Source organism: Phytophthora sojae, assembly GCF_000149755.1.
Source record: "Phytophthora sojae unplaced genomic scaffold PHYSOscaffold_11, whole genome shotgun sequence".
Taxonomy (NCBI): domain Eukaryota; phylum Oomycota; class Peronosporomycetes; order Peronosporales; family Peronosporaceae; genus Phytophthora; species Phytophthora sojae.
In genome coordinates, this window is record NW_009258125.1 from 690,132 (window position 1) to 711,270 (window position 21,139).

The 21,139-nt window shown below is 53.2% G+C and overlaps 6 protein-coding genes across 6 annotated transcripts; 2 read left to right on the forward strand and 4 right to left on the reverse strand.

Annotated features, from left to right (window-relative positions):
- Window positions 1–1,457: 1,457 nt before the first annotated feature.
- Window positions 1,458–3,665, forward strand: PHYSODRAFT_339892 (hypothetical protein; the record flags this gene model as incomplete). The annotated part of the gene is made up of 4 exons (XM_009537890.1): window positions 1,458–1,565; window positions 1,667–1,673; window positions 1,758–1,853; window positions 1,942–3,665. 4 exons carry the CDS (start codon window positions 1,458–1,460, stop codon window positions 3,663–3,665), a joined length of 1,935 nt encoding a protein of 644 aa, XP_009536185.1.
- Window positions 3,666–4,409: 744 nt separating this feature from the next.
- PHYSODRAFT_526124 (hypothetical protein) lies at window positions 4,410–5,207 on the reverse strand (the record flags this gene model as incomplete). Its single annotated transcript, XM_009537891.1, has 2 exons — window positions 4,410–4,956; window positions 5,101–5,207. The coding sequence occupies 2 exons, from the start codon at window positions 5,205–5,207 to the stop codon at window positions 4,410–4,412; spliced, it is 654 nt and encodes a 217-aa protein (XP_009536186.1).
- Window positions 5,208–6,587: 1,380 nt separating this feature from the next.
- Window positions 6,588–8,886, forward strand: PHYSODRAFT_526616 (hypothetical protein; the record flags this gene model as incomplete). The annotated part of the gene is made up of 7 exons (XM_009537892.1): window positions 6,588–7,461; window positions 7,542–7,614; window positions 7,685–7,785; window positions 7,857–7,922; window positions 7,997–8,152; window positions 8,230–8,310; window positions 8,408–8,886. 7 exons carry the CDS (start codon window positions 6,588–6,590, stop codon window positions 8,884–8,886), a joined length of 1,830 nt encoding a protein of 609 aa, XP_009536187.1.
- A 67-nt stretch (window positions 8,887–8,953) lies between these two features.
- On the reverse strand, window positions 8,954–9,375 carry PHYSODRAFT_306124 (hypothetical protein; the record flags this gene model as incomplete). The annotated part of the gene is made up of 2 exons (XM_009537893.1): window positions 8,954–9,101; window positions 9,179–9,375. The coding sequence occupies 2 exons, from the start codon at window positions 9,373–9,375 to the stop codon at window positions 8,954–8,956; spliced, it is 345 nt and encodes a 114-aa protein (XP_009536188.1).
- Window positions 9,376–14,455: 5,080 nt separating this feature from the next.
- Window positions 14,456–14,617, reverse strand: PHYSODRAFT_374496 (hypothetical protein; the record flags this gene model as incomplete). The annotated part of the gene is made up of 1 exon (XM_009537894.1): window positions 14,456–14,617. A coding segment is annotated over one exon (162 nt), but the record flags the coding sequence as incomplete, so codon positions are not given.
- Window positions 14,618–19,519: 4,902 nt separating this feature from the next.
- Window positions 19,520–20,280, reverse strand: PHYSODRAFT_526541 (hypothetical protein; the record flags this gene model as incomplete). Its single annotated transcript, XM_009537895.1, has 2 exons — window positions 19,520–19,807; window positions 19,849–20,280. The coding sequence occupies 2 exons, from the start codon at window positions 20,278–20,280 to the stop codon at window positions 19,520–19,522; spliced, it is 720 nt and encodes a 239-aa protein (XP_009536190.1).
- Window positions 20,281–21,139: the final 859 nt, after the last annotated feature.

A 21,139-nucleotide genomic window follows, 5' to 3' on the forward strand; every position in this document is an offset into this window, starting at 1 on the left:
ACTTCGCACCTCTGGGGTATTCACCGTCTCGGCTTCATTGCTCTGGGGCTGGTCGCTCTCCGCGGGCGCTGGGCGCTTCGCTCTGGGCGCTGCAAGGCGGACAACATTTTAGAAAGGCGACACAAAAATTAGAATCTAGCGCCCTGCGGCCAATTCTGAGCGCGTTTCGGGCGCGCACGCACCGCTCGACGGCTTGGCGCGCGGCGCGATCGGCAGGCGCGACGGCTTGCGGCCCTTGCTCTTGACCAGCAGCGGCACGCGCGACGCCGAGGCCATGGGATGCGGACGGCGGCTCTTGTGCCACTTGGCGCCACGGAAAATGTATGGCGTTGTCAAACGCCGGCGCTGTGCTACCTGATTGGTGGAAAAAGGTCAGAAATTTCAGCGAATCATTCAGATAGACATCACTGCGAACGTCTGGGTACTTCTTCAACTTAGTGTAACGACGGCAAGACCAATTGCCTTCCTGCTATCAAGGAGCACGACGACCTAGCTACATGCGCATGCGCAGGTGATAAGCTTACTGAAAGTTGAATGGAAATAGTCAAACGGATCAATGCTGACACAGGCAGACCGATCCGCTGGATGATACGTTTTGAGGCTTGGCAAACAATGCGAGCGCAACCATAGATTAATTCGCTTGAGAGAGTAGCTCGACAAGCAAAATAAAATGGCATGTCTCTCAGTACAGCTCAGTGCTTTATTCTCCAAGACCACGCCCGCCTCACGAGCCAAATTCTCCAAGTACCATGAATTCCCCGACCTGCTTTGCTATCTTTCTGGCTACTGTAGCTGCCACAGCCATTCCTACCAACGGTTGCTCCTGTGTCGAATCATGCGGAAGTGGTTTCAGTGGCACCACGACTAATATCGCCGCCTGCTGGAAGATGCAACCCGGCCGTTTTCGACTGTGCTGCCAAGGCAGTTAGTTGCTTGTACTTGGCCCCGTCCAAGCCTTAACTGTTGCTACAGGGCTCGCTTGCGTTCTACCGCAACATTGGTGCTACCCCTCTCACAACATGAACAGCGCTTGAGGAGTGCACGAACCGGCTTATAAAAATAATTTCTACCGAATGCCAAAATATAATTTCTACCGAATGCCAATATATAATTTCTGATGATTAGTGCCAACACGGTGACCTCACGACGCCCGATTCTTGTAAACAGTCAATCATTTGCAACCACCTCCACCACCTCCACTATAAGTATACATGTAGCAGGTGTCGAGGACTGCCGCGGGGATGGAATTCTTGACGAGCCTTGCCAGCAGAGTCTAATATTTCCATCAGCGATTGGTCTAAATTCTTATAATTATTAGCGAATCGTTGACAAGTTAATCCGCGCCGATTGGCGGAAAATTGCCGCCCAGTGAAAACTGGCCACAACGCGTTGAATAGCTAAGCAAGACCGGCAAGACTCGTGCAGAGCGACCCCCTCTCTCTCCCTGTAGACGAACGATGGCAGACATGGACCCGGTGGCCCGTGCACGCGAGATCGCGGCGCGTCTGGCGGCGGCGGCCATTCCGGGCGGCGACGCTCTGGGCAAGCGCAAGAGCCGCTGGGAGGTGGGGCATTTTACGCGCGGTTTTAGAGACACCGGAGGGTGCTTTTAGCTGATTTTTTTTCGTTTTGGTGTGATCTATTTTTGTGTTCTGTTTTGTGCCAGGGTGACGGTGAGTTTTTTTGATCCCGATAGTTGAAGTTTCTGATATTTTTGTGACGAGCTAACGAGGATTTTGTGTCTTTTTGTGCTGCAGTGGACGGCGGCGTGCGTCCGGCACCCGGCATGGGTGAGAAGAAGCGCAAGAAAGTGTACATCCCTGTGGACAAGTATCCGGACATTAACTTCATGGGTACGCGCGCGCGGACTATTTTCTTTTTTATTTATTTGTCCAAGGTACCGGACGCAATTGCTAATTTATTGTGACTTTATGTTGCCAGGCCTGCTGATCGGTCCTCGCGGATCTAACCAGAAGCGCATGGAGGACGAATCGGGCGCGCGCATCTTGATTCGCGGCAAGGGTTCGTCCAAGGACCCCACGGGCGACCCGGACGAGAACGAGGAGCTGCACGTGCTCATCACGGCCGACACGGACGAGGCTGTGGCCAAGGCACAGAGCGCCGTGGAGGACATTTTGTTCAACCCGCAGCAGGCGATGAAGCTCAAGCAGGAGCAGCTGCGCAAGGTCGCGGAGCTCAACGGCACGTTGAACGATAACTACGGCGGCCCGAGGGATGGCGACAGCCACTCCGGTGGCGGCAACGCCCACTACGGCCCCGGAAGCAGCGATGGACAGTCGTCGTATGACATGAAGGTGCCCCGTGAACTGGTGGGATACATTATTGGCCGCGGCGGCGAGACGATCCGCGACCTGCAGATGAAGAGTGGAGCTCACATTCAGATCGTCCGTGAAGAGGAGGGAGCCCCGCAGACTCCGGACCGTTTTGTAAACATCACGGGCAACCAGGATGCGCTGGATCTTGCGCAGAGACTCATCCAGAACCTCATTGACGAGCGACAGCAGAACCAGGGTGCCGGTGGTTTCCGCGAGCGTGACGACCGTGACCGCATGGCGCGCTACGGCGGCATTAACCCGGACGGCACCGACTCGGTGGAGCTGCTCGTGCCGAATGAGCGTGTTGGACTGATTATTGGCCGTGGTGGTTGCACGATCAAGGCTATTCAGCAGCGTACGGGCACGAGCGTAACCATTCCGCAGACGCCGGACCCGAACCACCCCGATATGCGTCTGATCACCATCCGAGGCACGATGGAGGCGAAGGAGGCTGCCAAGTTCGAGATTCATTCTATGATTAACGAGGAGCCGGGCCAGCGTCATGGCTACGGCATGGCTTCGGGCCAAACCATTTACATGCAGGTGCCCAACGACCGAGTGGGTGTTATCATCGGCAAGCGCGGAGAAACGATCAAGGGCATTCAGGACCGCCACGCTGTGCGCATTCAGATCCCGCAGGTGCCGGACCCGGGCTCGAACCCGCCCGTGCGTACCATCTCCATTCAGGGTCCGCCTCAGAACCTCACTGGGGCGAAGGAAGAGGTCGACATGGTGATCTTGCAGGGTGCTGGCACTCATGGCTACGGTGGTGGCGGCGGTCGCTATGGAGGCGACAGCAGCTACGGTGGATCTGGGAGCTATGGAGGTCAGTCTGGCAGCTACGACCAGCAGCAGCAGCAGTATGGCAGCTACGGAGCTCAAGGTCAGCAGGACCAGTACGCTGCGTACTACCAGCAGCAGGGTCAGCAAGGCCAGTACTACCAGCAGGACGCCTCTGCGTCTACAACGGCAGCGGCTGCTGGCGGTGAACAGGCGGCTGCAACCACCGCCGACCCGAATGATCCGAACGCGTACTGGAACGGCTACTACGAGTACGCCGCGTACTACGGCGTCGATGCGGCTAACGCGGCGTGGGGTGTCACCGGTGCTGCTGCTCAAGCTAGTGCCGAGGCGTACCAGCAGTACCAGCACCAGGCTGGCGTGGCTGCTGGCGCCGATGGTGCTGCCGCCGCTCCAGGTGATGCCTCCTCTGCTCCGGGCGCCGATGCCGCCTCTTCTACTACTGCTAGCGATGCCGCCACGCCCTCGACCGCACCTGATAGCGGTGCTGACTCGACCCCCGCAAGCGCACCTTCACAGGTTTGTTGAGTGCATTATTGTGTGATTGTTTGATGTGCGCCCATCGATCTCGATGCCTCTATTTCGCTCGATCATTGGTCGCTCGTTTGGCTTAAACGCCAACGAGTCGATCCACGCGTATTTGTATGAAATGGTGGCTGTACGAGGTGTGGTTGGCGACGAGCACGAGGTGGCGGTGATGCTCTTGTTGGTGATGTGGTTGTTGATGATGTGCTCTGTTCTTGTTCCTGTGATGGTTTGGTCCCTGGTCCTTGTGCTGCTATGTTTCGTGATTCGTTACTGCTCAAAAGACGCAAGGACCCCCAGGTACGGCATAAGGCTTCTTCGTTTTGCATTGATCGACTGGATTGCGCTATTGAAGACGGAGGACGGTGAGCAAGCGCATGAACAAGGCAGAAGATTGATGCTGGGAGGAGGTTGAAGAGCAGGGTGACAAGAGGGCGTTTGCAGCGTAGTGGTTGGGTGGGATGAGGATGCTGTTTGTTGTATCTCTGGTTGTTGCCAAAGCTGAGCTGAGCTGTGCTGGATCGGACTGGTGAGGCTTCATACAAGAAACTGCGTCTCAAGCTTGCCGGATTTCTTCGCGAAGGACAGGTAGGCACTGGAGAGGCCATGACATGACAGGGCACGGATACTATCGCACACCAGCACACTCGTTATGAATGCAACGCTTGTTGCTCTATTGCTTTGGGAGGTACCGTGGGTGTCTGGCTGGGTTAGCAGCACTGTTATTTGTGTGATTTACAGGACATTTCAGGAACAGGAAGGGGAGGAACGTCTTCTGTCGGTGACGCCAAGACTCGCGAGAAAGGTCTTGACTTTCTTCGCTTCGCTTGCGGTGGCCAGGGCGATTCGAATCCAGTGTTGCGCGTTCTTGGGGTTGTAGTCGTCGCCGAACTGCTCGAGAACTCGCGACAGTCGGAAGCGGAAGCTATGGTCTGCCATGGTGACGGAGGCGTGCAGCATGTCGCGGTAGTACATGATCATGAGCACCTCCTTGGCTTCGAACGGATGCTGGAACAAGTACGTGCAGCGGTCGGACGCGAAAGTGGCTGGACACGGAAAGCGACACTCGAGTTTGCCGACGGTGAGTCCGATGGTGGTGGCCTGGAATGCGAGCTTGTCGTGGCTGAGGTCGGTGTGCGCGTGGCTGCTGGAGGACGCGAGGGTAGGTACGTTGGAGCGGCCCGGCAGGTTGTAGGTTGTCGCGAGCTGGGCGGTGATCGCCTGCGCTCCTTGTGAAATGGTCTTGAGCTGTTCGGACAGCGACGGTCGCAGGCTCGGCGAAGGAAGAGGCCGTCTGAAGCCGGTGCTAGCTATTCGAGCTCTGCGCGGCGGCGGTGTCTGATCTTGCTCGAGTCTCGACGCTGCTGCTGTCAATAGAGTTGTCGCTGGAGGCTGTACAGCTAGAGGTGGTGTCGATGCTTGAACGCCGGCCGTGGACTCTGAGCCTAGGCATCGGCGGGTGGATCGGTACAGCACGTACTGAGGAAAGGTCTCGCCCTTGAATGGCGTTGGCGCCGTCGCAGCCATTGCAGCTTTCACGGGCATTTGCGACGTGGGGGGATCCGATCCCAAGTGCACGGCTTGAGTGGCGTGTTGGTGGCCGACGGCGCTGAGGAGCGAACAGACTTTCCACCCGCAGCTTACTAACACGATCTCATGGGTCACACACACGAGGAGCTCCCAATGGAGTGGAGGATGTAGGTGTCCGCTAAGAACGACACTAAAAATACGCCCTCGTCTTCGCAGGAGACTTACGCAGCGCTAGAGTAGATATCTTCTACGAAGGCTGTAACACGGCTATCAGACAGTAGCGAGAGATCAGCGCAAGAAAGAGAGAGAGAGAGAGTTGAGCCCTACAAGTGAGTGACTCGGTTGATATCAGCGCAACAACACGTGGGGCTGTTCGTGCTCAGGGCTGTAATGGTCCCACCTTGCGAAAATCTTATTTGTGCGAAACGCACATTACATTGCGTCCGTCGACACCCGCCAGCATCAACTCGTTGCGTCGGCCCGAAGGCGCAACAGGGCAACAGGTGTCATTGTGGACGAGCAGATACTTGAGCCGCCGTCACCGCGTTCAAGCGCATTCGCACTGTCGAAAGACGAGAGAGCGAGAGACTGTTGCACTTTGACTCGTCGCGCGGCGCGAAAAGATCGTTGCGTACCGACCGGACCTGACCGGGACCCCGGCCAGGACGAGGATGTTCACCCACTCACCCACCTACCCTGGAGGATGCAGGCTCAAGGATGTGAAGTGCGGCCCGAGTGGGTTCACCGATCTGCTGCGGCCGTGGGCCCGGGAAAGGATTTTTCCCTCTGCTGTTTACGTCCGAAGGCGCGGCTGCAGTTTGCACTGCACTGCGTTGCAGTGCCTGCCCATCAAAATACTCACAAAGTAAAATCGTTCGTCACCTCCATTTTATATTTTACCGGTCTTGCACTGAGGGAGGCAATGATATCTGCCGACACTTTAGATACAAACTTGGTGGCAAGACAAAGCTCACTCTTCCTTTGTTGCTGTCTGTGTGTGTGGGGTGGGTCCGGTCTAGTTAGTGTCTGGACATGCTCCGGAATTGGCTTTTCGGTTACCAACGGTGGCCCGTTTCGAGCATTACTCACGCTGCCTCCTTCCTGTCATGTCCATTCCGTATCGCAAGTTCCGCCCTGTGATTGGCTCATCTGGACCTCCGTCCCGAATCAAACGGTGCAGTGCCCATACTGGTCTGTTCCCTGCGCACCGTTCTTTGTGGACCAGACCAGCCCACCTGTCGCTGCCGAGACTCGAGTCGAGTCGAGTCCCCCCCCCCCTCTCTTCACAAGCCATTAGAGAACGAGGCATCTCGGTCCATTTACTCAGCCCTCTACCCTTCGGATTAGCGCCGCCAACGCTAAACCGGAGGCAGTACAGCGCTAACTTTTCCGCCCATGAGCACGGCCGCCGCCATGCCGCGCGAGCTCTCGGCCGCCGAGCAGGCCGAGGCCGAGGCCCAGCGCGCCTGGGAGAGGGAGATGGAGCTCGCCATGGAGAGCCGCGGGCGCACGCGCAGCCGCTCCATCCTCGCGGACGACGAGCCGCAGCGCAAGGACCCCGAGGAGCTCGCGTACGACGCGCGCCGCTCGCGCGCGCGCTGCTTCAGCTCGCGCGAGGTGGGCGCGGAGGACGCGGACGCGCGCGTGCAGGAAGAGGCCGACGCGGACGCGCGCTCGCGCCGCAGGAGCTGCTCGTTCTCGGCGCTGGAGCCGCCGCGCGGCCTCGCGCGCGAGGAGAGCGAAGACGAAGACGGAGAGGAGGACGCGGCCAAGCGCGCGGCGTCGCTGTCCAAGATCTACCTGGCCGGCTCGGCGCCCGTGGACGTGTCGAAGCTGCAGGACGACAGCAAGATCGTGGGCGTCAAGAAGGTGGAGGTGGTGCAGCCCACGGGCGCGCTGTCCGCCGCCGCGCTGGACGCGCTGTCCGAGGGCCTGCAGCTGAGCGTGGACAACAGCCCCATGCCCCCCACGGACACGCAGCTCACGGAGGAGCAGCTGGAGGAGAAGAAGATGGAGGAGGAGGAGGACCACAAGCTCAAGGCCGAGAAGCTGTCCGCGCGCAGGTCGCTGTCCGTGCGCGCCTCGATGTTCCGCAACAAGATGTTCAAGAGCACGTCCAGGCTGCTCAACAGCGAGGAGGGCGTCAAGCAGCAGGCCGCCAGGGCCAGCGTGGCCGCGGACAAGCTCACCGCGGAGGTCGTGGCGGACGCGGTGCCCGTTGCGCCCAAGAAGAAGCACAAGCTCAAGCTGCTGCTGCTCGGAGATAGCGGTACGTGGGTGATGAATGGAAAGGAGTGGACAGTAGAGAGAGGAGAGGCGGATACTCATGTGGATTTTTGCTGTGGACAGGCGTTGGTAAGACGAGTTTGATGCGCGTGTTCTCCGGAGACGAGTTCTCCGAGTCGATGCTGGCAACCGCTGGGTACGTTGTGCCGTATTGGTGGATGCTTGTTGCACTGTGTTTAACGATTGTTTATTCTACTTAACTGCAGTGTGGATTTCAAGCTCCGACATATTAACGTCGCGGACGAGGCGATCACGCTTCAGATTTGGGATACCGCAGGTCAAGAGCGCTTCCACCGCATCACTGCTAGTAAGTTAAGGGGTTTGGGATTAATGCGCTACGCATGACGTGGATATCTAACGCTGGTGTTTGTTTTACAGCATATTACAAGGGCGCGAATGGTATTGTTCTGGTGTACGACGTCAGCGATAGACGAAGCTTCGACAGTACGTGACTGTGGACCTTGCGTTTCCTCGTTGAGAAAAATGAGGAATACTAATCGCGGTGCTTGTGGTTGCAGATGTGGGCTACTGGATGAACAACATCCGCCAGTACTCGACCCCGACACAGATGCCAGCCATGTTGCTCGTGGGGAACAAGATCGATCTGCCGAACCGCGTAGTGTCGCTGGAGGAGGGCCAAGCGGCTGCAAGCCAGTACGGCTGCCGATTTATTGGTACATTTGGCGGTCTACAGCAGGAATTGGCGCGGCCATGTCGTCTAACGAATTTCCTCTTTGTTGTGCTATTGCAGAAACGAGTGCTAAGACGTCAGAGAACACTAATGGAGCGCTGGAGACTATTGCGCGCGACGCCTTCCTCATCAGCGTCAATCGTAAGTATCTCCATCGATCCTGCCACGGAAATGCTGCGCGAATAACTGCTCTAACCTGTATACTTTTGTCTTTGCCTGTGTAGCTGCACTTACCCAGAAAATGGTAATGGACCGGGAGAAGACGCTGGCTGGGCGCCGCAACAAGGAAAACTGCGTCATCCAGTAAAGAGACCGACGCCGTTCTCGCTTTCACACCCGTCCCCCCCTGGGAGGACGGACCCCACATTTTCCACGACAAAAGTCAACTCTTTCCGAGCACCCCCACAACAGAGGTTGTACCAGCATGCCGACTCGCCGTCTCACTCGGCGCAGCGACGAAGTAGACGAGGCAGCGGCGACTTGGCAGCGAACACAAGACACGAGCGACACACGAAGGCGCGCGGTGTGCATGCATTCCGCCCAAACCGGCCTGAATCCCATCAACAACACCCCCCGCCACTCAGCACGAAACAATACCTGAGAGCAAAAGGACGACCGACAGACAAAAGAGAGAGCGAGTGCTGCCAAACTTCAGGGGTAGACAAAGGCCGAACGGAGCACACACTGGCAGGCCGATATTTAACCGATTGCGGCTGACACGAAATATTAACAACTCGCAGCGTACACCGACCGAGTCTCTAATTGCTGTAAGTTAGGCGCCATTCTACTGCTTGTCGGCCGCGTCGTCTCGCGTCTGCACGCGCGAGCGCAGGAACTGCTCGGCCTCGGCCTTGCGCTCCGGGTTGTTCATGACCTCCATGAAGTCGCGCGTCTGGCGCACGCGCGCGCGGTACGCAGCGGAGCAGAAGACCCTACAATGACAATGCGTTAGCGTTAGAGGATGAGACATCGATAGGGTGCCACGACTTGGGTGGGTGACGCGACGCACCAGGAGCCGCAGCTGACCAGGCCGAAGGTGAGGACGGCGGCGTCGCAGGACGTGCGGACGCCTCGAGTGGTGCGGAAGCGGTGGCCGCCGATGAGGACGGCCGTGGCGATGCCCCACATGAGGCCAGTGCGGAAGCACGGAGGGTTCTTGAGCACCACGTCGGTCGACGAGGACGAAGACGAAGACGAGGAGCTCATTTTGGTGGAGACCGAAGTGGAGACCGTGAACTTGACCGACAACGACGTCCGCACGTTTTATTTGGTTGGTGACGGACCAATCAGAAGGCTGTATTATTATTGCGTTTTTATCTTCTCCTTCCTGTTGGAAAATTCTCCAGCGGCAGATAATATTTACTGTTTCAGCAGAATTTTAGCAATTTTAGTTTTTTTTAAAACAAAATAACACCGCCTTAAACAATAGGGCAATAAAGACGCAAAACTAACGTATAATGCAGCGGTAAAAGTCAATTCGCGCACGTTATTTTATGCGCACTTTTCTAACTGCCAAATAGATTTCCCCTTGAGTACATTAGTTTCCTGAACAAACACTGGAGGGCCAGTACCGTACTAACTGGTTGCTAAAGGACTACTTCAATCAAAACAAATAGCCCTTTAGTGACCTACCATTATATACTAGAGGTTTGGACTGGTAGTGCATATTTCAAGCACTTCAGTCCTGCCTGCCCTTCAATAGAGGTCGGCGCGCTCACAACGACGACTCGAAGTGCTGAAAGTATTTGAAAGTATAATTTGGAGTATACTTGCACGCATCCGCGTTGAACGCGGTTGAGTGCTTGCCGTAGTGGCTGGCACTTTGCAATGCAGCGCACTAAGTCACTTGTGTATTAAATAAACTGAGAATACAATACGCCGACTACGCATTATAGAAACACTATCGATACTATACGCAGCATCTGCGACTGGCAGCAGCAACCACCAGCCATGCTGATCGTCATGTTCATGAGGCGCACCACAGGGACGCTTTCGAGAAGCGCGGCTGGCGCAGTGGTATTTCACGATGCTGGCACTCTTGACTGACCGGCTTCGAAAGTCGACACCACTGAGGCCGCCCGCTCGGGCGTGAACCACAAGGAGTACGATGGATCGGCGCCCGTGGTGTGGAACGCGTCGTGTACGAGGTGATCAACGACCAGTTAGGCTCGAAGCGGGTGCTTCTCGTGGTGCTGTTGGTGCTGGGGTCTTCGGAGGTGGCGCTGGCGGTCTTGGCGGCGCGCCGCGAACACGTGGCTCACCTCGCTGTTCACCACCAGACCGCTGTCGTTGGTCTCCACCGAGCTGTCAAACTTGCCGTGTACTTGAACAGGCGAACGGGTTGTTGATTCTGTTGACTTGGACGAAGCGGCATAACCTTTCAGATAAAAAAATCGATGTATTTCCTCATACAGTCCGAAAACTTACTTTGTGTCAGTTCATATCGAGTGATTTTGACTACAATAGATGGTTCCAAAACAAGTTCGGAAAATGGTGAGCGATTAAGACTACGGACCTTTCCTTTGGGATTTCGCACTGAGTGATTTGGACTAGGTTCGATGATCCGCAGAAAATTTCTGTGATTGGTCTAGACTACGGATCCTTCCTTGACGACAAAGAAGCAAAACGACCACAATCTAAAAGAGCTGGGCTCGTCCTCAGTTCAGCTTTTTCGGTCGCCGCAGCAGCCCCCCCCCCGTGCTCACGGTAAAAAACTCCGCTGCTGTGGCGCCGAACTAGCTGGACTCGCACCGCATCGGGACTATCACCACCTGTACATCGCCGCGCTACCTACCGAGCCTCGCTTCATCATCTTGCCATCGCTCATGCTATCGTAGGTGCACAGGGCTGAGTTTGTATTAGACTTCAGCATTATTCTATCTTGGTAGCAGCGCGCCGAACACCCTCCGCGCTTTAGTAGATAGATCAAATATCGCTGCATAAACCACTAGCATACCAACTAGAACACCGAGCATTCTGCTATCGGCAAAGACCCTCTCGGAGGAGTCCTCCTTCATCCAAACATTTCGTACTTTACCCTTAATATATGGAAACGAATATCCTACTCAACTAGTTTGCAACTCCACCGAAAAAACCGCTACTTTTCCGTGAATCTCAAGAAACCATGCGATTTCTGAAATTATTAACCGATTTTACTTGATTTCAGTATACTTTTACTTCATGTCGCCACATATCAGGTGCATCGAATTAATCCTGGTTGGGCTGTCCATACTTCGTAACCGAAGCACTACCAGGAAAATGTAGATATGCAGCCGTGAAAGTTGACAAAATTGTTCGAAAAAAAATAATCGAAGTGCGTGCAGTCAAGTTGTAGAGGCACTCTGTCCGGGGTCACATTTTCCGTAACAACACGAGTCCCAGGCACTGGAATCCCAGTATGCTTATCTTTTTCTGCTTTTAATGCTCTCCAAACTTCATATCTTTATCAACACTTTCAGCAGACTACTTTTTTTTAACGTCACGTGCGCTAATGGGCATTTGTCAGTAAATTTGCCCCATCTTCCAGATTTCCCAAGATCTTCAATAGAGGCGTCACAATATCCGTTGTGCTGAGCACAGCGCTGGCTTGAGCATTTGCTTCGTCCCATTCGAAGCGCGTTGTGGTAGTGGACACCACGAGTTGCTGCCCCAACAGTTTAGCTGCCAAAGGAGACCACAACTCTCTGTTGATGAGATGCGGGAATGTGTTGCGCACCGTTTGCTCTGAAATCGTGACAAACCTATCACCACCACCGCGTCTCCGTCTGCATAATTCAAGCTCACAAGCTGGACTTTCAAGTCTTGGTAGCGTACTCGAAACCATTCCCATTCGGCAAGCAGCATCGACACCCCGAATCCGGAATTAGTAGCGACGTTCGGCGTCATGCTTACTTCTAAGAAGCACTTCTGCGCATGGAATTCCTCGGTAGCTTCGTTGCTGGCGCCTGTTGCGACGACCAGAGGCTTCAAGCCGTTGCGGAAGAGAGAAAAATATTCTGCCACGACTTACCACGACGTTGGCTGTGTCGGAATCCCGGAGATAACAAGCTGGCGATGTTGCTGTAGCTTCCGGATTTCACCGTCAAACCGCGCGACTTGTTCCTCACACGTCGTCTCCAGTCCGGAGAGTTTCTTTCGGTAGCGCTGCTGGTAAATGCGGCGCCTGGTTCGATGCGCTGCACGCTCCTGCTCTTCGACACTCAGTGGCTTTGAACCGCTACACTGGACTCTGGATGGACGGTCATTAGTCGACAGGTGATGTGCGTCAGTACGACGGTCGAGTAATCCTGGGACACTTGGAAGATGCTGGCTTGTGACTGTCGTCCGACGAAAGGACCATTTGGGTACTATTGGATGCTGAATTGACGTGCTGCAGCACGTCTCCAATAGTGGTGTCTTCCAGTCGATCACCGTGCTGGTATTCATGGCGAATTGGCGGGGGGGCTTGACTTGGGTTGGACGAGTCGAATGGCAGAATGAAGCCTTAAGGTTTACTCTCTTGGTACCGCAGAAAGGAAATGTGATCACGAACGAACAATTTACCTTGCGGTAAGGACAACCACTTATGACTTGTTTACATAGCTTTGAGCCTGCTTGATGGGCTAAGAGAAAACACACGGCTTTTTTCATGCACCTTGCTTATAACACATGTAATATTATACTTCATACTTGAACAGTGTACCGTCGACACCGCATGAATTTGCATGAATACTGTAAGTGCATCCGCTGACAACAACAATGATGCATTCCGGGAACGCCGATAAAATGCATCAATTTCGAAGTATAGCATAGAAACGGACCAAGTGAATGCTGCTCGTTAAAAAGAAAGGAGGTCGGATTTTCATGTGTGTAGTGGATGCCGAGGTTCAGTCACCTTGGTTTCACCGCAGCCGACTCCATGGCTACAACAGGTGACCCTAATGTCCGTCTATCAGTTGACGAGAATGGGTACACCACTCATAGGCCGGACAGACGGTAAGTGTCTGCTCCGGTATGCTTCCTGCATATCTTTGAACTTGCATGCCCAACTGCACATTTATTTGGACAGAGTCCAACGGAGCTGGTTACCATCAGTCTCTGGTCTCACTCCTGAATCTTCTATCTATCGATTAATACACTAGGCATCCGTTCTCTGCGGGTTAGCCCCCCGCATCGACCTGTGTTGATTGACTCTGAAGCCCTTCAGATCCGGGACCCACTACAATGTGTACATACCATTTTGAACGCCACTAGGTTGAGACTAGCATAATGTGAGGCGCGCTGCGAGCCTCGCAGTAACCTCTTGACTGGTGCTTCCAGCATTCCTACCAACATGTAATTATTCATCATTGTTGCCAGTAGATGTGTTTATTTACGTTGCAATATGCAAATTCATGCGAAGTCGACGGGTATTAAGTAAATAGTGTAGAACATCTATACGCTAAAACATTTCGAACTTTTTTACTTAATATTATTTTTAAACATCAATTTTAATTAATTAATACTATTTAAAAAAAGTTCTTCTTGCTGCTGAACTTCGTACTGGGTAGCTTCAAAATGTTTCGCCGTAGATATTGCCCGCAGGCGCTACGATCATTGAAAAACTCCAACTACCAATTCACTATGGGAAGAGGTATTTTAATTTTGAAAATGTCACTGTGTTGATAAAATCGGAATTTAGTGGAAAACAAACGACCACATTGCGCTAGGTTGTTGTCATTTTTGCTTAAATCCCAGAGGACGCCCCAGTCTTCATTTGCGCTCGGGATCGAGTGCTAACTTCGGCCATATTTCAATACCTTTGGAGCAAATTGTTATTTTCGCTGGGAAACATACCGTCACCACACCGGCAGAAACAGAAAGAAAGCACAGTGCGAATGTAGTTGGCGATAAAACTCACCGGCATAACAGACACGTACGCGAGCAAGCTACTTAAGTCTATTTTAGAAGCACCGTTTTTCTCGGAAAAACGGTAGCAGAAAACACGTCGGTGGACCCCAATATTTGTCGGTGTTGTCACGTATGTCGTTTTGGCATTCGTCGACAGGTAAAGGTGAGCCCTCACACCGCTCTTCCGGAAGCAAAGTCAATGTCACGTAAAGCTCAACTCGAGAAGATGAAGCATGAGGAGCACTGCGCGCTCACAAAGGCCCTTGTTGACGGAGGAAAGTATATTTATGGCCATTTGACTATCGCTTGAATCAGTCTACAAAACTTGCTTAGAAGTTGCATTGTGAAGTAACTCCTTCAGTGCTTTGCACGTTGCCAGTGGAGTTTCGTGTTTCTCCCTACCAAGCCGTTGCTAACAGAGAGGTTTCTTCATCACGCGCGCTACGTCCTCTAAGTTTCCCAAAATCTTCAGTAGCGGTGTGACGATGTCGTTTGTGCTGTAAACGCTATTGATTCGACCATTTGCTTCGTCCCATTCGAAGCGCGTGGTAGTCACCACCACGAGTCGCTGCCCCAACAGTAGCTGCCAACGGAGACCATTCCTCTCCATTGATGAGATGCGGAAACGCGTTGCGCAGCGTTTGCTCTGAAATCGTGACAATCCGCTGACTGATCGCCCTCACTGCGTCTCCGTCTGCATAACTCAAGCTCACAAGCTGGAGCTTCAAATCCGGGTAGCACACTCGAAGCTGTTCCCACTCTGCGAGCAGCGTTGACACTCCGAACCGGAGTTGGTAGTGCAAATTAATCCGAGGTGCAACGAAGTGAACAAGGATAATTAGTTTTCCGAATGTAGGAAGGCTCAAGAATCCAACTCACTACCAGCGGGCTGAAACCAGATAAGACCTGCAAGCATCGACAAACGATCAAGCGAGACAGCGCACTCTGGATCTGGCCCCGCAAAACTCAAGCAACATGCTGACACGAGTCGCGCTCACTTCGTGAAGGCCAGACCGGAGCGGCCGTGGCCGGAACAACCCCAAGCTTCAGGCCATCGGCTCGCTAGCCAAAGTTCAATAGCAACACGTGCTCTATTTAAAGCCCAGGGCTCATACTAAGTTCTAACATTTGACGTGTTTCTACAGTAATACTACGCAACTATGGCGTGCACCACGATGCCTATCGCCATGTCACCCCATGGACGCACTTTCACGCGGGTACCGTCTTCGTCGCTATGCACAGCTCCGCTTCGCAAGGTTCTCGGCACGAAACGGCCTATACACGGATGCACATAAGCTACCCGATTTAACGAGGTCGGCAAGATGCATCAGCACCTTGCAGGAGCTGGTGACGAGCAGACGTCCATCCCTCCAGCGGCGATGTCAGCCTCAACGTTCAGATGCAACGAGGGCCACCGGAGCGACCACCACAGCTTCAGCGACTATGATGACAAAGACGACGGTGTCGACGAAGGGTACCAGCAATTACCAGAGCTGCGTGCCGCTCAAGCAATTACCGCGATCTCTACCCCCACACTGCTGCTGCACTTGATACGTCGGTCACTCCAAGGCAAGCTCGACGTTATGACTGCAACGAGAAGCTACTACTTCGACATCGACACGACGTGCTTCTACTTCGACATCGACACGACGTGCTTCTACTTCGACATCGACACGACCTGCTACTGCTTCGACTTCGACACGACCAGCGCGACCAGCTACTACTTCGACTTCACTGTCAGCACATGCTGGACGAGAAGTTACTATTTCGACATTGACGAGACCCGCACGACCAGCTACTGATTCGGCAACGCAAGCTACTCGAGCAGTCACTACTTCGACTTCGACGCGACCTCAATGGCAGCAACTACTTCGACTTCAACATGCGCTCTGCGGCCAGCTACTGCAACAACGTCAACTCGAGATGTTACTGCTACGACTATACCGCGAGCTGCACAGGCAGCGACAACTACGCTTTCAACCCTCGCCGCTCGAGGAGCGACTACTACGTCAATTCGAGCTCCACAAGCAGAGACAACAACATTAACCAGCGCGCGACGAGCAGCGTCGCCGATTTTAGCACAAGCTGCACGAGCAGCATTCACGACTTCGACACGATCCGTATCAGCAGCTACGACAAGACTAACGCGACATTACCAGTAGCGAACATGACGCCAACACGCACAGCATGAACAGCTACCACTTCGGCATGACCAGTAACCGTACGAACGGCTACTATGATTCCAACACGCGCTGTTCGAGCTTCGACTACGACATCAGCTTCGACATTAACTCGGGCTTCACGAGCAGCCTTTATTATGCATCCCCCGCGAGCGGCACAAACGGCATCTACGGACCAGGCGCTATACAAGCATCGACTACGACATCATTGTGTGCTTTTCAAGCGGTGACTAATCCACATCCGGGAGCTGCACGAGCAGCCCCTACCATTGCACGAACGACGACCGCGCGAGCCGCTCCTATTACGACATCAGCCGCGATGCACGAGCAGCGACTACTACGATTCAATTCGGGCCTCAAGCAGCATCCACTACGACATCACACGAGCTGCACGAGCAGTAACTAGGGCATCATCACGAGCTACACGGCAGCAACTACGACATGATCAGGAACTGCGCAAGCTGCTTTTCCTACGCCATCACCGCGATCTGCACGAGCGGATTCTCCGACCTCAGCACGCGTTGCATGGGCAGCTTCTACGATCGCAACACGCAGCACCTGTGCCGACGACATCAGAGCGAGCAGCAGGGGTCGGAAAAAATAATAACAAACCAATTATTATGGTATTGTCCCACTACAATTTTTTATTATTGGAAGTTCATGAAACCAATACAATATGATATTGTCCCAATAATAGCAATACAATATCAAATACTATGCATTCTGGGGTTGGGCGTTCATAAATGATGAAAACGCTATAATAAACTATTATAATCTCTATTTTTCGAGTCGAGGACACAGCCTTGGGTTGCGAGGCTTTTGTGGGGCAAGCAGTGTATACTCAATAGCGCTTTGCCGGACAGCAACGTTTCCCAAAACCGTCCTGGAAACAGTACACGGCTATTGTAATCGTCATCAGCCTCCACCTGTATTTTCTCACGGTATAGGTTGGCCTGACACCTCAGTAATAGTTCGAGTCCAGCCATGGGACGTTTGCGTAAAGTTCGGGTGAAGTTTGCAGCCTTCCTGTCACATTTTGGCAATGAATAGCTCATGTCACGAATGGTACAATATACTTAAATTGTACCAATTATTATTATTGGTTGCCCTCATATTGCCGTTATAATTACTGCAGCTTTGGCCTCGCAATACAATTTCATACTGTATTGTCCGACCCCTGCCGAGCAGCGACTTCAATTTCGACATCATCCCGATCTGCACTGGCAGCGACTACGACTTCGACACCAAGTGCGAGCGGCACGAATAGCTTCTACGAGTTTGGTACACGCTGCACGAGCAGCTTCGACTACGATCTCAACACATCGCCGCGAGCTACATGAGCGGCCCCGCCACGATTCCAATACGCGATGCATGAACAGCCACTGGTGTGACATCAACACGGCAACAGGAGCCGCCCGAGCGGCCCTTACTACGATATCGATTCGGGCAGCACTAGCACGACTTCAACACGGACGTCTTCAACGGGAACCGTACAAGCTGATTCTACTACAACCTTGAACATGCTTTGCACGAACTGCAACTGCTACGGTTCCAAGGCGGCAGCTACTAACTACTACGACCCAACGGGAGCCGCACGAGCCGCTCCAACTACGACTTCAAGACGCGCTACGCGAGCAGCTACTACTACTACGACCAAATGGTAGCCGCACGAGCCGCTCGTACTATGACTTCAACATGTGCTGCACGAGCAGCATCTACGATTCCGACAACGGGGGCCGCACGAGCCGCTCCACTATGATCTCAACACTTGCTGCACAAGCAGCTACTACTACTGAACCCAAGAGGAGCCGCACGAGCCGCTCCTACTAAGACTCCAACATGAGCTGCACGAGAAGCGTCTATGATTCGGACAACATCGCGATCTGCACATGTAGCCTCTACACGACTTCGACATCCACGCGAGATGCAACGAGCATCAACAACATCATCGCGTACTGGACGAGCGGTTTCAACGACGACACCGCTGCGAGCTGCTACCACACAACACGAGCTGCACGCGCAGCTTCGTCGACTGTAACCGGTGCTGCACAAGAAGCTATTGCTACGAATTCAATGTAAACAGCACGATCAGCTTTGACTACGATACCACACCGAGCTGCCAGATCAGCGTCTACTATGACATCGACTCGGTTCCGCCATACACGTGCACTCGTAGTCGCCCAGCTATTCTGGCTTAGCTTGCCTTCCTAACTATGGGACTTGAGCACCTTTGAAAATGAGCACTCAACTCGATGAATTCTTGTTTGTTTTGCATGCTGTAAAAGGGAGAGGCGTCTCCTTCCCTTCCTCTTCCCCCACAACGCAACAGTACGCGGTTCAAACAAATTTTGAGGCCAGGACCCCCCAAACAGTACACCTATTATTAGCAAATGCATCATTACGAAATGTGGTCCATTCCACCCTGTGTCACCTGGTGATAGGCTACTGTACAGTGCAAAGCGCGTGTAGCCACGGGTAGAGTCATCAAGTATGACATTCTCCAGATTTTGCAGGACATCGATCTGGCTCACGAGCATAAGCGCAGGACGGAATGTCCTGTATTTTCCAAATCGAAACATCCCGGCGTCAAATCCTACACAAAATCTAGTATTATTGGCACAAGCTTGGCAAAGTCAATCTTTAGTGCTTTTGCAGGACAACATGTCCTGCAAGATTCGCTGCATTGCGGATGCCACACCCGCAATGCAGCAAACTTCCGAGCTAATGCGCCAAGCAGAATATAACACACACGTGGTGTCCGTTAGCGTAGCGTGCCCACAGTATTCATGGCTCGCTCAGTAGACCAAGGAGCATTTTAGTCGTACCAGTTAAAGAAATCTAAGCACAGCCATACATTTCATGCATTCTCAACACTTTTTTTAAACTATCTTCGATGTGGCCGCAACCACAGCCGCAGATCAGTTCACTTCGCTTTCAGCCAGAGACGAGAAGAGAAGAGAAGCGTGGAGTGAGCTTCTTACCGAGAAACCCTCCAAGTCCAACGAAAACGCCGACAGATCACCCAAAGACAAACTCAAAAAGTCGCGGAATATATATCCTGCTGATACACACAGATTCCACTGTTTTCCGGTTTTGATACTGAATGAAAATAAAAAAGTAAAAAAAAGCGTACAAGCGGGTGCCACACGAAAACAAAAATTCTTGCTCTTTGTGGGGAACGAAGATGAACGAGCGTGGCCGATATATTCACAGTGTTATCCTTTCTTCATCTTGATCTGAATGGGCGGGGGGATAACAATGAATGCATCGTATTATGCCTTCGATAACACGCGTGCATTAGCTTACGGGCGTGCCAACTCGAGGTTGGTCTCGAAGTTGGCGTCAATGAACGGGACCTTGGCAGCTTCACCGAAGTCCGTTTCGCTCAGAGCCGTACGCGCTTCTGGACTCAGCTGCTCCCACATAATGAGGTCCTGGAGTTCCCCCGTACCCCGTGTCGAAGTCATTTCCAGCGTGTGGAACGAAGTCTCCATGTAAAACGGTCTGTACGAAATCATGGGAGTCGTGTTGTTCATAAACTCGGCGAACGCCTTGCCGCACGACCCATGCTCGCAACGTTGTGGTACGTTCTTCGAGATTACGTATCCCCCCCCCAGCTCCAGGTCGAGACGGCGAGGACCTTTGGAGTCTCGAACGCAGGGTTGTCCAGCCACACAACGGCGTCAACCCACTTGTGGCGCTGGCCCTTGTATCCAAGATGTTTGTCCTTGGGGAAATACCACGAGTACATGATGGCCCAGAGGTCCTTGTACCAGCCAGAGCGGCCGTACACTTGCGAGCCGAGTCCTGAACCCTTGCATTTCCCGTCTACCGGACCGGTGTGCTTCAATCCCCCACTCGTCTCGCCCGCGGCGTTCACTGCGGGGTACGGGTGGCATCCGTCGATGATTTGGAGACTTGGCTTGAATTTGACGGCGGCCTTCTCGGACACAGTGGCGGGTGCGGGCTGCGCGAACGGCTGCACCTTGTCGTGGTCGATAGTGACACCGCCCACGATGGTAAGCGTGGCAATGGCGACGAAGAGGGGAAGACGCAGATACATCGAGTCGATTCGTGCTCGTGTTGCTGGTGGGTGGAGAATTTAAAAGTGACTGCTGGAGGTTCGGCTAACCGTATATGCGCTTGCTTCTTGTAGCGGCGAGAGAGTCGGTAGCATCCAAATCCTTGCTTGAATCTTTGCGCCGGGAAGCTGCTTGTCACCGGGACACGTGCCTGAAAGCACAGCAAGTTGAATCTTAATCTCTTCTCCCCAGGTCGAAAGCATAGGGTACAATCCTACTAGCAGGCGCGTAAAGATTAGTTTTAATATAAAAGTTTGTATAGTGCGACATATGTCCATAATAGACAGTACAAAGTGCAGGCGCAGACGTGGGGGTGTACTGTATCGATCTAAGGCACTTGCGCTGTGTAGACTTGGATGATAGCTTCTAACTGCGAGTAGCGGCGAACTCAGCAAAACTAAAGCGCTAGAGGTTTAGAAGTGTAGTCAGGCAGTTATAATGCATGAGACGTACGCTCGATTCGTATTCCGAGCTCCTGCGGAGGCTGACAGGAGCATGAATAGACGGTTCAAAAAGTAAATCTGGGTAGCCCAGACAAATACTTTGAGGTATTGCCACCGGCATCATTGTTCTGCTTGAAATATTTCATATCCTTCGTGTACGTCATTTCCTCTCTCTAACTAGCTAAACATGATGACTAGATTCTTCTGTGCACATTAGTTACTGGCGAGCAAAGTAAGCCTACCAAAAGCAGTAATTTCAAGCCAAATGAAGGGTTTTCTCGACAATTGGGGACAATGAACACTATTCACGGCCACTAGAGTGTACCCCTTCCTTATTACTCGCTATTCGTTGCCATCCCGGGCATTAAGGACGCGTTTTCAGGACCTAAAAGGCAAA